The sequence below is a fragment of the Cynocephalus volans genome, chromosome 1 (genome assembly GCF_027409185.1).
Source record: "Cynocephalus volans isolate mCynVol1 chromosome 1, mCynVol1.pri, whole genome shotgun sequence".
Classification (NCBI taxonomy): domain Eukaryota; kingdom Metazoa; phylum Chordata; class Mammalia; order Dermoptera; family Cynocephalidae; genus Cynocephalus; species Cynocephalus volans.
In genome coordinates, this window is record NC_084460.1 from 50355251 (window position 1) to 50370849 (window position 15599).

General features: G+C 42.5%; 1 protein-coding gene across 1 annotated transcript in view; it reads left to right on the forward strand.

The window, feature by feature from the left end:
• Positions 1-340: 340 nt before the first annotated feature.
• Positions 341-15599, forward strand: part of CASS4 (Cas scaffold protein family member 4) — a 37436-nt gene continuing 22177 nt past the window's right edge. The window contains exon 1 of the mRNA XM_063095536.1: positions 341-358. Coding sequence (XP_062951606.1) covers positions 341-358 — 18 coding nt within the window. The remainder of the gene's footprint in view (positions 359-15599) is intronic.

Here is a 15599-nt window from a genome sequence, read left to right on the forward strand (position 1 = left end):
CTCCTTCTTCTTTTGTGGTTTCACATAGCAAATGAGTGACAATCTCTACTTGTAGACAAAGTGAGACGTCAGGCATTGAGTGAGGGTGGCCTGTATTTCTCATCTCCTCCTCCTCCACCCTTTCATTTTACTCTTATCATACTTTCCAGAAAGTTTGCCTGCTGGGAGAATGTTTTTGACAGTTTCCCATGTGTTGTCAGATAGTTCTATGGAATTCGGTTTCTGAGAACCAGCCAGAAGTATGCAGTGACCTTGCATAATCTACCTCTAAAGCTGGAGATTTTAGCCAGAGAACTCCAAAGAGCCACTGCACATCGCTCACATGAAAGGAACAAGCATCATGGACAGTGCGCCCAAGGTGAGTGATGGGGGCTACTGGGGGCAGTGGGCAGGGGGTGGGGGAGAGGCTGTAGACAACCCATGATGGCTAAGGATAGCACCGGTTTTAGTCCTGAGTTTCTTGTGGAAGCAAAGGATGAATACTAGTAGCATGTAAGTGTGAGATGAGAAAGTTTAACTTAAGTTTAAGTGTAGGAAACAGATGTGCTATAAAGCTCCTTACCGATTTGATTTAGAGGTGGGTAAAAATGACTTTGCAATAGAAATCAGCTTACACAGTTGACAACACAATCCATCATTTGGTGTCCATTCACCAGCCAACAAACTTCTTAAGCAAGGTGTGCATCTCTGCCTCAGCCCACCCATATCTCTTCTTTCTCTGGACTCTAAAGACACTCAGTGTCATTCACAATTGCCTTGATTGATTTCTGAGTTCGCTTCCCAGGAGCAGAGCCCAAACCTGGGCTTCAGCCTCCCGTGCTGGGTGTACAGGGGGCACTCCACAGGCTGTTTCCGTGTTGACTTGTGTATTGTGTGAGCGAAGCTAGAACTTTCATACAGACTTCAAGTCTGTGTTCTGAATCAAAAAGATTCACTATTTAGGAAGTTAAAATCACTACCAAAAAAGAAATTAACTCAGACACAAAGTGAAGGTCAAGGTTGATTTTTTTTTTTTTTAATCTTGCTACCCTCATTTTAATTTTAAGTAGCACAGGAAAAAAAGGAAATGAAACAATTACTAAATGAGGAGACTTTTTATAGGAATTAAATGTTATTTATTGTAATAATATTAAATGTCACTAGTGGAATTTATGGCTGAGTAATTTGTGATATCCTGTATTATATAGATTATAATAATCTTAACTACTCTAGAATTTTGTCCCCAGCTATTTACTTTGAAATTTTTCAAGCCATTGGAAAAATGAGGGAAAAGTAATTCAGTAAACCCCTGCATATCCTTCATCCAGATTCACCACTTTCTGAAACTTTGTCATATTTGTGTGCATCTATTTGTATATATTTAGACGCAGGCACACACTTTGTTCTTGTTGTTGTTAAACCATTTGGAAATAAATAGCAGATATACTAACATGTCACCCCTAAAGACTTCATTATGTGTCTCCTAATAACAAGGACATTCTCCTATAGAACCACATACCATTATCATACCCAAGAACATTTCACATTGATTTAATACAATGCCATTCTAACATTCAGTTTACATTCATATTTTCCAAAAATATCCTTTTTAGCTTTTTGGAGGCTGTTGTTTGTTCCTGTGTTTATTTGTTCATTTTTCCAGGATTCGTTCCAGGGTCACACATTGTGATATTTGTCAGGTCTCAGTTGTCTTTAATCTAGAACAATCCACTGCTTTTCTTTTTATAACTTTTTTATGAATAGCCTATATTTTTTATGATTTAGACTTCTTTTTATTTATGTACACTTGTTCTGCCTAAATAATTTATGTAGCACTTTACAATCTGTAAATAACATGCTATATGCATGTAACATAGTTGATATTCCCAGCATTCCTATGAAGTCCTGCTACCAATCGTACAAAGATAATAACTGACACTTGGTTGTCTGTATGTCAGGCTCCATGCTGAGTGTTCTACTTGCATTTTCTTATTACGTTCCCACAACATCCTCATGAAGAAGAGGTATTATTCTCATCCCCATGTTACAGTTGAGAAAACTAGACTTAGTTGACTTGCCCAAGGCCATACAGCTAGTAAGTGGTAATGCCAGGAATCAAACCCAGGCAGACTGAACCAGAGCCTTAGCTCTTGCCCAGCTAACTATGTTCTGATCCTGAACCCAAGAGTCTGCAAACTCTTTCTGTAAATAGCAAGATAGTATTTTTTGCTTTGCAGGCCACATATGGTCTCTGTTACATATTCTTTGTTTTTACAACCCTTTAAAATTGCAAAATAATTTCCAACTCACGGATGGGTCATCCAGATTTGGTTCACAGCCCTAGATTGCCAGCACGTGTCACCTCACCTCAGACAGGCTACCCCCACCCAGTAATGCAGCACCAGAGTAAAAGTCCAAGTCTTCAGCTTCTGATCCAGAAGCAGCTCAGTTAACAGTTTCTCGGGTATTTCAACAGAAATTATCAATGCACATATAGGATAATATACTTTTTAAAAGATTTTTACATAAATAGGAGCAGTAAGTAAAGAACTGTTGAGCTTCTTGCCTTTTACAACTAATAATACATTTTATTTTATTTATTATTTAAGCAGCTGGCCGGTAGGGATCTGAATCCTTGACCTTGGTATTATCAGCATCATGCTCTCCCGTGTGAGCTAACTGGTCAGCCCTAACAATACATTTTAGACTTCATTTCATATTAGCACAGTTGGTTCACCTCACTATTTTTTATGCCTACATTGTTGTCTAATTGCTTTTTAAATGGTAACACAGTGCTTCCAGCTTTGGTGCATTTGACTTTAAAGCAACCCTGACTTTCATTCAGGGCCACCCTAGGTCACCTCTCAAACCCTGAAGTTTGCCTTTGTCCACTGGATGGTAAACCATGATTGCTCCTTCAAGCTGTTTCCTGATGTTGCTGCTTGCCTACCAACAACTCCATGTTGATTGAGCTTTTGCCTTTATGCATAGCAGATTTCGTGTAACTGCTGAACTGCTTTATTATGTTTTCCCCTAATTATTTTACAAAACAAGGAGAACATTTAAAAATAGACATGATGATATTAGTGATAGGAAACACTGGCCTCAAACAGTACAATTGCAACAAAGATAGAAATTCTCGTGCATGGCCAAAGTGGTAAATCTAACATCTCATTCATTGGCTTATTGCCTCTAGCTGGCCGACTCCTTGTTCAACTCAATTTAAAGAATGCTAGAGACTTAGTTCTAAAAGACAAGGTCAATAAGAGGTTTTATCATATGCAAATCCTTGTTTTAGATCCTTGTTTTGGTAGTTTCAAATGCCTTATTTATGAAAATAGAGTCTGCATGTACTTTAGCAATTCAGTCCTGTTTGTTGTTAAATTGTGTTTGCTTCGTGTGTGTGCGTGCGCGCGCGCACATGCCATTAGTGGTGATGTGGAAATTAGCATCTTTGTGTCCAGGCTTTCCCCCCCGCCCCCATAATATTTTTTTTTCACTGGGGTAAATGTCCAGGCATTGAAATAGGATTACTGAGTCAAATAAGCATTGGCATTTGCTTTCCATCATTTTCTGAGAATTTCTCAAATTTGATTATATTTAACAGCTACTTTCCACAGTATGTTCTCCACAATGCATACTTCCTTTTGTAAAGACAGCTGTGTGCTCACTTTGGTTTTCTGAAGGGGGTTTTCAAACAAATGTCTTTATCATGTTACTGAAGAGTGAATGGTACAATATTTATGTCTGAAGAACATTTAAATGTGCTGAAATGTTCTAACATTTTAGATTCAGCCTCAGTAAAAAAGCAAATATTCTTTGGTCCTCTTTCATCTCTGAGTGGAATGGTTCCAGACTCACTCAAGGAAGGTCAAGGGAAAGACTAAGAATAAAAAAGAAAACTCTTCAACATTCTCAGGGTTGGTTTAGGTGTGACAGACTATGATGGCATCGGATGTGTCTGCCACTTCTGGGTCTCAGTTTATTTCAGTGCTTCTGGGCAAGAAAGCTTGGTGAGGCTTCGTTAGTGAGTGAGAAGCAATGTCAGGCTTTCCTTGTGCCATTAGCAGCTCTGGGGAGGAAACAAGACATTCAAACTCATCTTTGTCAAAGAAGGGCGAGTGCGATTGTGTGCACACACTTGCCTGGAAGGCGAGAGCCACCAGTTCCCCCTCCCCCTGCTCTCCTACTCCAATTCCTGCCCCTTGTTGCCTGCGGTTCCCTGCCTAGGTATGCTCCTCTCTCCTGTGGCTGGATCCTGTGTGTCCTCCCCTCGAGCCAGCATCACCCCACCTGGAGGCCTCCCCAGACCGCTCTTCCCCTCCACCCCCACCCCAATCGTTCTCATCATCCTCACTTACTGAGATCTGCAATTGTCTTGCCTTTTTTCTTTGTTCATCATCTGTCTTTCCTCTGGGAAAAAAGCTCCATGAGGGACAGATCTGGGCTTTCTTATTCGGCCCTGCATCTCTAGTACCTACAGCAGTGCCTGCACGTAGTAGGTGCTCAGTAAATGTTTTGTGGCTGTGTGTGTGAATGCATGGGCAGTTATGGGGAGTGCAGCTCTTGCAACACAGCCCTGCTGTGAGGCCAGGAACACTACTTCCTCATTGTCAGGTGTCCAGGAAGGGAGGTCTCCCCTGACTCTCAGCTCTCTGACCCCCACCTGGCCCCAGCCCAACCCACCACTCAGCCTAGATTCTTGAGAATTGGCCCCTCCTTCTCCCACGAAGTGATGTTGCCTTAGATTTGAGCTGTTGTAATTGCAGTCCAGGTCACAGGACCTGTGGCCTCCCTCTGACCTTGTCCAGCAGCTTTCTCTCTTTAACTTTGCTGGCTCACAAGGCAAAGCAGCCCAAATGTGGTGCCAACTTGAAAACACAACTCACTGCCCATTGTTCAACCACTCACCCAGCGTGTAGTTACCGAGCCCCAGGGGTTCCCGGGGGGGGGGGGGGGGAGGGAAGACACAGCTGACATCCCAGCTGAGTCAATGACAGCAAATGAGTAAATGGGCACCATGATTTCAGGTAGTGACAACTAACATTAAGAAAATAAGACAGGGCAACCTGGTAGAGGTGATGGACAGAAAGGACCTGAATGAAGGGAAAAGTATTCCAGGCAGAGGGAATGGCAGTTGCAAAGTCCCCGCAGTGGTAATGAATTCGGCACAGTAGAGTATGTGTAAAAAGGCCAGGTGTTTGGAGCAGAGTAAACAAGGAGAGAGAAGGTCAGAAGTGAGATCTGAGGTGTAAGCAGGGTCCCATAAGGGCCTGGTTGGCCATGTAAGAACTTTGAAGTGCATTCCAATTGCAAAGGAAGCCACGGGCCCACTTAAAGCAGGAGATGACATGTTCTCATTTATGTTTTCAAAAGATTACTTGGGCTGTTATGCAGGGAAGGGACTGTAGATAGGAAAGAGCAGAAGCAGGGAGGTGAATTTGGAGACACCAGCGCAGGTGGTTTCGTTTTCATTTTGGATAGTGTTGTACTGTTCCCAATGGACATGGAGTAGAATCGCTTGCTCTGTCTTTTGAAAAAATAAAACTTTTGATGTTTGAGACTGTCAGGGGGTGTGAGCAGAAAGAATAGTAAATCAGGAGTAAATAGATTTTATCTAACTACATTTGCTATATTTGATTCAGGGAGACAATGTACCTTTCACTCATTCAACAAACATTGAGTGCCTACTATGTGGCAGGCACTCTTCTAAAGGCCACCAAGGACAAACGTGTCTGGTCCCCTTTCTCACTATTTAATAAATTGTTATTGTAGTTAACAAAAATGCATTATATAATCATTATTTGTTCCCCTGTTAAAAAACCTTTATTCTCTGAATATTTTTTGTTTATTTACAAAACAATTACCTAGAAAGTTAACTGAGGTTGTGTGGAAAATACTAATGTTTTCATTTCAGATTAGCCACGATAGTACTTAATGGTGCTGATGGTACTAAAAGGAGAATGGCCAATTTCTGGTCTTCCTCCCCTCCCCCTAACACCCCACAGCCCTTCTTCTCCTGATATTTTCCCTACCCTCACCCCAACCCACTCCAATCCTGTCCCCAAATTAATTCGCATAACCACTGCACCAAGCCAACCCTGAAGACACGCAATTGTTGGTTGGTTTTCAATTAAACAATGAACCCAATGCCTGGGGAGAAAATGCAGGAAGGGCACAGGGAGCATATTGGCATAAACCTTGAGGTGTCGGAGACCTTCAGCAAAGCTTCTGCTGACCTCACCCAGCACAGCACAAGGTGCAGGTAAACTGAGGTAAGGAAGAACATGGCAGCTCTGGCTGGCCTGCTTCCCGTGACAGTGCAGCATGTGTGTGCTCTTGGGTGTGGACCCCAGAGGGCTCATTTTCTTCCAGTTGCTGCTGCCATCTCCTCCTCTGGTTAGAACATTGCCCTTTACAGAATCCTGAAGCCACTTGTCTTCCTCTGAGGGACAAAGCCAATAGAGCCATAACCCCAAAGATCCAGCACCCATTGGTATGCAGAAGTCAAAGTCAAATGCTCAGAATCAAAAGGTGAGCACACCTGTCTGGCCAGTTTATCAGCAGCTGTATAGACAGAAAAAAACTAGCAGTTAGTATAATAACTGTTTTTCAAATAGTGTAATTTCCTATCCTCCTCCAGAGATCCTAATTCTTCACGTTTCTGAGGCCCTTCTCAGCTCAGTGAACATTTTATTTTCTATAGAGTGCACTTAGGAAAAAAAAAAAAAAAAAACCAGCTAAAGAGAATGCCACCACCCACCTCAAAGCTTAAAAAGATCTGCGAAAAGACTATTCAAAGGAGAGTGGCCCGCAAGATAATGGAATGGGGAAGCGACCAGAGAAACATAACACGGTCATTTTGGAACTGCAATGACTAAGGGAGGAAATGACAAGTGCCTGGAGAGGAAATAACTTAAAAGGAGGAAGGTGGGAGGCTGGTTAAAAAAAAATAAAAAGATGTCGTCAAGGGTGAGATTAGAGGACTCCAACATGAATTGCAGAAAAAGGGAAATAAATTTTTTAGGAACCATTTATAAATGTGTTGCTCATAAACTATTTGTTCAGGGGACAAGGAGTCTCATATGCACACCCAGGAACAGCAGAGTTAATGCTAAGACAGTGAGTCCCCCACACCTGGGACAGTATCCGCCGGCTCTTGGGGCACCACACTCTTAAAGTTCCTGTAGGAAACACGTGTGAACCATTGAATAGTTACTCACAGGCAATTCTGGACCACTCATCTGGCCACTCCAGTGAGAATCTCTCCCTGAGTTTATAAGTTGGTGAATGTAAAGTATCATTCTGAACTGTTGCTCTTAACTGTTACACATCTGTTATGGATGGAAGGCCCAGCAGCCTGTCTTTTGGGGGAAAAAGTGGGGAAAGAAAGCTGTAGGGTCCCTCTCCCTTGGAGATGTTTGCCGTTGGGTTAACAAAAAGTAAAGTGTTTCATGGAATGTTTGCTTCAGGCTCAGAATTTAAACTCGCCCCACAGTTGAAAGGAGAATAAAAGCAGGAGAGTCAGTCACTAGTAGCAAATACTCCAAGGAGCCCCTTTCTTACCCTGGTCATAGTGAGAACAACAACCACTGGGAAATAGACAGGGCTACCTCCATAAGGCATTTTCTCTAACCTTCCTTTGGGTGTCCCAAATAAGGGTTGTGATGGGTTTATCTGTAGCCCACTATTGACAATAAAATGAATAAACCCAGTAAATTAGAATAAATTCATGTCAGCAGAATGAAAGAAGAAAAGCTTAAACAACGGGATGACTCCTTGCTTTCCTAAAACACCTCTGAAAATGGCCCTGGAAAACTGGAGAATTCAGTGAACAAGCATGAACCTTTACTCCTTTCTGTGATACATTAAATGGCTTGAGCCAGCTTTGAATTCCTGATCAATCAACTGGAAAAGTCACATACTGCAGGGACCTTGACCTCTGGCACACCAGACGATTTTATGCATGGCACACAGAACATTTTTTAAAAACATTGCTTGTGTATCTTAATGTGCATTAGAAAAAAACTAAAACTAGCTCATCAAACCTGTAATTTCACAGGTAATGTTGCTTGGGGAGAGTTGGTTTTTTTCAAATTGGCTCAATTGATTATTTTACTTTTAAAAAGGTGGCACAGCTATATGACAGGAAGCATGTGGTTAGTTTCTACAAACAAAAAGTTTGAGAAACACAATCAAACAAAGCCAATCAAATAACACGAAACTTCTTTCTCTATGCCTTTTTTTCCTTCTTCCCTTCAAAAGAAGAAAAAAGGAAAGGAGGAAGGAAAGAAAGAAATTAGAAAGGAAAACCACCTACATGTTATTTTCTTTGTAATGCCTCTGATGGCTTTTATGAACTAAGAGGTAAGAGTAAGAAAAGAAGCTGTGCAAAATGTAGGTTTTGCAACTGGATGGGAACTTGGAGATGACCCTATAAAGCTACCTCACTTTCAGGTAAAGAAACTGAGGCCCAGAGAAGTTCTCAGTGGCTTGCCCTCCTCCCTTGGTGAGTTTCTCACAAGCAAGGGTGGAATTCCCAACCACTCACCTTGCCCAGCATTCCTCCCAAACCCTTGGTTTCCTAAACTGAATATCTTAAACAGTAACCCAGGGACGTGGCTAGCATGGAGTGGACTTGGAGGTGGGAGGTGGTAGGAAGGCTATCTATGAATAAATGCACTAGGATCTCTAGGGCGCTATGAGCTGTACAGTGCAGTCTAGTATGACATGGACCCATCTTGGGCCACATCCAAGAAAATCAATGACTCAAAGTCCTGGGAGACCTTTACTATTGCATCGTTTCAACCCTGAGCTTAGATCAAGGGAACTGGTCACCCGTTGGCCCCAGAACACATGGTCAGACATACAGTAGGTGCTTGGTAAATAATTGCCAAGTTGATGAAGCACTAAAAGTGCATATCAACAAGGTTCCCATGAATGGGGAAGTACATTCAAGCAAGTTAATCTGGTAAGACCCACACCTGTTGGAAAACCACAGTATTCGGGCATCAGGGAAAAAAATGTTTCATTTCCACCAGGTGGATTTGGAATTTTTTTCTGGTCACAACCTCTTCCTCAAAGTCCCATTAGTAGGCAGTGCCTTGTGCAGTTACAGAAGTCCCCATAATGCGTGGCTTTTTCATCTGAACCATCAGGAAGAATTCAAAGCCAGATGGGTCAGAGTTCAATGTTATCATGAAGAAACCAGTTAAGGTTTGTGCTTATTCACAGACTATGCCATTGTCCAAGATCATTTTAAAGGTGTTAGGAAAACAAGCAATCATTCTTTTATTCAAGTTTTCTTTTTCTCACACATCCCTCGTCATATCCAAATTCACCAGGTTTGCTCACTTCTTTGTCCCTGGTACTTGTAGATAGACTAGCCACAATGGCTATTTGCATCCAGATGGATGAGGGGGGGAGACCAACGGGACTGTTGAGAGAATGCCTTATGTCACTGGCCCATCCTTCCCCAGGGCTGCTGGTTTCAGCCCAGATGGACTGGCAAGAACAGCTGCAGGAAGAGCTCTCTCCAGACACATGTGTTTAGACCCCAGACCTCACAGCACTCCTACACAAACTGCTACAGAAAGGCTTCCCTTCCGAAGAGATGTCTGTTGATATTTTGCAGGATATGGACTAACCACCTTTAAAAATAATTTCTTTAAAGGATCAAGATGAAGGTGAATGTGAGTATCTGAGTTTCTCTCTCTGACATCCATTTCCTGCAACTGTTGTTTGGGACTCTGAGTTAACTGTGTGAAGGGGTCCAAAACTTATTTCAAAATTTTCCCTGTGTGAAGGAAGTAGGTAATGAGGTGGTCCAAATAACTATTGCACTATTGGAAACAATTAAAAGTGGTTTTGGGTGCCAAGTTTTGAAACAAAAACAGAATGTTTATTTTGTTAAAAAAGTTATGTTCTCAATCTTTTTAAGCCTAAATGTTACTTTAAATATAAAAGTAATTGGGAAAAAGAAAGTTTCAATATCACACTTTCAGTTAAATGACTTCAGATCATTTTCTGCACATTCTGGAGCTTTTCATTCAAGAATTTTCAACATTTTCAAAAAAATGGAGCTGAAGCAGAAACTCAGTTATCTTCCCAGCCTATTTGGCAATTCATAGTTAATTACACACACACAAAAAATCCAGCAGTTTTCCTTCATCATCTCTCATTTAACTACTTTGCTACATTTTTTTTAAAACAGCTCCAAGAGAAACACCTCTTTTATGTTGCAGGATGATGCAAGAAATTACTTAGCTGTCACTTCATTTAAATAAATTCAGAACATTTTTGATAATGAAATGCAGATTATTGAAGCAAAGCTGTCTCAAGTTTTACAACACTGTCAACTAATTCTCTCACCACATTAGGCACTACAGATTAGAAGGAAATAGCTTACTATATTTGCAAATTCTCAGGGGGCGTTCTGATTATGAAACATCACACCATTTTGCTATTTCATGTGACTCTCAATTCCCCATAACTTAGGGAATTTTACTTTTGAATGTAAATGTTCAAAAGTAAAATTTGATATGGAAAGCTACTGAAATTCATGAGGGAAAATAAAAGTTAAGATCACCACATCCTTCTCAGGCAACTACGTCAAAGGGAGATGATTAAAGAGGAGGGATGGGAGAGGGGACAAACAGAAGACAGGAATCACCTAGTGGAAATGAGGGGGGTAAGGAGGAGAAACGTGAATGATGGATTGTGGGGGAGAAGAGGAGAAGGAGGTGGGCTACTTGGCTGGGGCCCCCTTCTCAACTGCAGACTTCACAGTACAACTCCAGGACGTAGGAGGGTGGGCCAGTGTTTGTTCTTCCTGCCTTCCCAATGTCACACGCGTGCAGTGCAGAGCTCTGTGCCCTGCCACTCACACCCAGATTCTGGCTATTGGTAACATGTTCCATTGTAGGAAGCCCTCTTGTCTGGCCTGCATCTTTGTGCACAGTTTCTAGATCATTCTGCAACTGATCAAAGGAGGAAACTGTGAGGGCTGGGACAATGGGAAGGGTAGTCAGTCTCCCCAAGTTGCTTAGAGACTCGTGCCATGCCTCCCTAACTTGCCTGGGCCAGGCAGACAAACCTTTAAACCTCTTCCAGTTTAAACTTCTGTGATTCTTAGTCCCATTTAATTTATCACATGGTCATTTGCTGCCTTTGCTTTGTGGCCCTGCTCTCAAGTTGCTGGGGAGACGTAAACACAAAATCAGCTGGTTCCAAAAAACTGTTCAAGCACTTTCAGCGTCTCCCATGCTGTAGGTGGTACAGGGCCTTGGAAGGATGGGCAGTGGGCATCAGGTTGATGGTGTTTGTCATCTGGGAAGTTCAGGGATGTGAGAAATCTTCCTTTGTGTGGCAATCTGCTTTTGACCAAGATTAAGATTGACTTGGAGTCAACGTTCTCTTCTATCAGATCTAGGAGTAGAAAGAGCTTGAATGATAATGACAAGCAGCTGCTTAAATTTGCCAATGCAGAAGTCATTATCTCCCAACAGAACAGAATCCTTTTACTATATTTTTATATTGAAAAAAGCAAAACATCTACACATGGCTTAAAAAATTCATACTGTACAATGAACATAGACCAAAAGTATTTTCTTCTAATCCCAAATCTCTAGTTCCCCAGACTTCTGTCCCCCTGCGCAAAGGGGAGCCCCAACGACTTACCTAATCTTTCAGAAAGATGCTATACTTTTAAAAGCATAAATGGAGGCATATCATATGCACAGTTTCTCATTTTGCTCTTTTTTTTTTTAGTGTAATACTATATTTTGGAGATTGTTTCGTTTCAGCTTATACAAACCTACCTCATCCTTTTTAATGGCTGTATCATATTCCACTATACAAAGGTATCATTTTATCAGCTTCATATCCCTGTCAAGAGTCACACATTGTCATGCCCTCATCCAGTATCTATTAAGATGCACAAGCCATCTTGTGATAGAGTCTGTGCCAAGCAGTACTATTTGTAGGCTAAAAGGGCAGATTCCAGAGTCAAACTGCTTGTGTTCCAATCTTGGTTTTGGCCTTTCCTCACTGAGCTATCTTAGACTACTTGCTTACCCTCTCTTTGCCTTAGCTTTCTCATCTCTTAAATGAGATGTTAGTAACAGTGCCTGCTTCATGGGGCTGTGAATATCAGGTGAGATAATTAATGCTAATTACTTACCACAATGCCTGGCACACAGTTGAAAAACTGTGAGTTGTCCGTATTAACAAGGCCCTGGCTGAATAGTTGACAGCAAAACTAACACAGTTCTTGAGGGACTGGAGTGAGACTGACACTCCTCTCAGAGCAAGTAGACTGGTTTCATTAGGGGCTAATGTGCATCCAAGAGATTAAAGAAGATTTTACCCCTTTTTGATTAGTTATAGGGAAATAATATTAGCTGACACACACAGTGTGGAGGAAGTCTGTATTTTTATGTGAGGTTTGCAAAGTGGGGACACTTTCCAGATCACTTTTGCTGTGACTCCTTAAAAATATCTTTACTCCTCTCTCATCTTTGGAGGTTAGAATGCTGTTACCCATCGGAAATCTCTCCCAAAAAAATGTCACGTGGATACTTTGCTTCTTCTGCAGTGTTGTCCTTCCTCCTCTTTCTTCCTTTTTTGGAGAATGTAGGTGGGAAAATTAGAGGAGGCAAGGGGATTTTCCTTATGCTCTTGGAAACTTTCTTCTTCTTTTTTTTTTTTTAACATAATATGCTTTTAAAAAATGATGGAAAATAAACATTCACGAGCCAACAAATACTACTATTCTCTCTGATCTTTCCTAGCCTATCTTTGTATTTACATAATGTTAAATACTTCTGAGTACATTCCAGGGCAGACCGTTGTCTTTAAAGATGATCAAAGAGCTTTCTCCATTCTGCTTGTACTCCTAATGTTCTGAGTCTGGGCTCAACAACCTCATAAAGATATATAACAGGCTGTTTCACTGATGCCAAAGTAAAAGCTCTTACATCCACAGAAACCCGTGAACTCCCAGGATTCACATTTCCCAAACATGAAAGGATTTATAATATAGTGTATACTTTTTTTAAAGAAAAAAAATTGTGGTTTATGTGTAACTAACTATTCTCTCATGGCCTTCAGAGGGGAATTATGAACAAGTCGATCACCTTCCCTTAAAACTAGCTAAAAATTCTTGTAAGTAAGTCATGGAATACATGAGAAGGAAGAGAAATGCTACACATGGGCATTTTTCAAAGAAGGATTTTAGTGGAAGAAAAATGCCCTTCTTGTTGACCTTGGAGATCTGCATCTTTGTACAGAGCAGGAGCCCAGAGGTCACTTGCTTTTTTTTTTTTTTTTTTTGTCTTTTTCGTGACCAGCACTCAGCCAGTGAGTGCACTGGCCATTCCCATATAGGATCCGAACCCGTGGTGGGAGCGTCGCCGGGCTCCCAGCGCTGCACTCTCCCGAGTGCGCCACGGGCTCGGCCCCCCAGAGGTCACTTGCCACTCAGGTTTCTTTCACATTGACCATCTCAATTGCTTGTTTGGGGCACTTATCCTCTCCCTCCTGCTTCAGGCTGGTGACCTCAGGATAGGATTTACCTTCCCAAGGAAATAATATTCTGGGCTACTTGGATGGAAACCATCTCATGATCTCTACCCTCCTATTCCTTAGCTACCAACTTTTTTATTTTAGGAGTACAAGAGTGGGGGGGGGGTATGAAACATAAAACAAGGAGGAAGCAGGATTTGCCTGTGGATGCTGCTATGACCCCTGTGATGGGAAGAGGAAAAGAGGCAGGACAGGACAGAATGAGCCCCAAGTTGTGGGGCAGTATGGACAGTGCAGTCTTAGACAACCCAACAAGGGGCTTGGGAGCAAAGATTGCCCATTAGAGGAGTCCTGCACTAGGCACAAGTGCTCAGGTCTTCTGGCTGTTAACTTCTGGTGTGCAAAGGAAACTAGGGTGGAGCCTCTAAGACTGCAGCAGTGAGCTGGACTCAGCAGCAGAGTGCTTTACTTGGCCCAAATAGTGATATCTTAAAATCTGCCTGAGCATGCCACAGTCTCCACCATATTTAAATGTCTTACACCTGGCCTGCCTCACTTACATATATTTCTTGCCCAGTCCCTATGATTGTTTGACTTTGCTGCTCCTGCCTTTTGATATCCTTATACCAGCTCCTTCTAGATTTACATGCATTTAGACTTATGAGTTAGCAGATTAGGGTAGGAAGCACTCTTGGAGTTGGGGACACTACACGGAGACTCAGCACTAGCAGGCTTCAGAGTCACACAGACCCGAGTTTGAGTCCCAGCTCTACACCTACTGCTGTGCAGCCTTGGACAGGTCACTTTACTTTTCCTAGTCTCAGGCACCATGAAGCTCCAAAACAAGGCCAACAGAGCAAATGATGTCCAACCCCACATCCCCAGCTCTGACACTCTGAGGTCCTGCAGCTTTGCTCTTTCAAGTAAATCAAAGTGAATCAGAACGGAAGGGAAAGCAGAGAGGCAGGCAGGGTTCTGGGCAAATGCATGTGGGCGTAGTCACTGAGGAACAGTGCCCACCCCAGCCTAGGGAGGGGATTACCATCCAGGAACAGGACGATAGAGAAACATAACCACAGCTGCAACAGGCGGCTCTCCTACGAGCTCATCTCAGCTGGTTCTGCTTAGAACTGTCACCGGGGTCATGGCTCTTCATGTCACGGCAGGAGACAGAAAGCATGAAGACTGATCTGTCCTCTCTGCTTCTTACTCTCCCTGGTCCATTCAGAGCAACAACTTCTCTGTGTAAGGATCTTATTTCTAGACGAATGCAAGTGCATTTCAGATGATGGACTTTTTCTTTTAAGACGACTTTAAATGTATTTCGTGGGAATTGTGATGATTGGTTGGAGATTGTGCTTTTATTTTCCCTTTCCTTCCCAAGAAAAGGGACATTCTCTTTTCTCTGCACTTATACTCCTGCACTTCTTTCCAAGGCTCACCTGAAGGTTCCGTCCAATCCTTCACCAGTTCCTCCCTACAGCTATCAGAAATCGAGCTTCCACCCTCATCCAAGCCCTGGGCATCTCCCATCAGGACAGGGCAATCGGCTTTGATCAGTCTCACTGGCTTCATGCAGTCTGTTTTCCACCCAGCAACCACATATAAACAGCAGCCACTACAGAATTCAAGGCCCAGATTCTTTATTTATCTCACTCCAGGCAGCCTCGTCATTTTTCAGTTCCTCCAGCTCACCACACACACACACACACACACACACACACACACACACACACACACACACACACACACACACGGCCCCTCGCTCACCCCTTTGGCCTTCACACATTTCTCTTCCTCTGTCTGGGGGCTCTCTCCCCCGCTCTTGATCTGACTAACTACTTCTCACTCCCAGATCCAAGTTTCCAAGGCCACTTTCTCAGGGGAACTTTCCCTAAGCCCTCAGCACCACTACTTCCCAACTGCACTCATACTTTTTCATAACTTCCTGTATTTTCTTTCCACTGCAGTTAGAAGTAGAACCTCTATACTTCTTTCTACAGAGATTTGATTGGAATGCGTCTCCTCCACTAGAATGTATGTGGCACGAGATCAGGAACTGTTTTGTTCATCACCGTCTCTCCAGCAGAGCACCT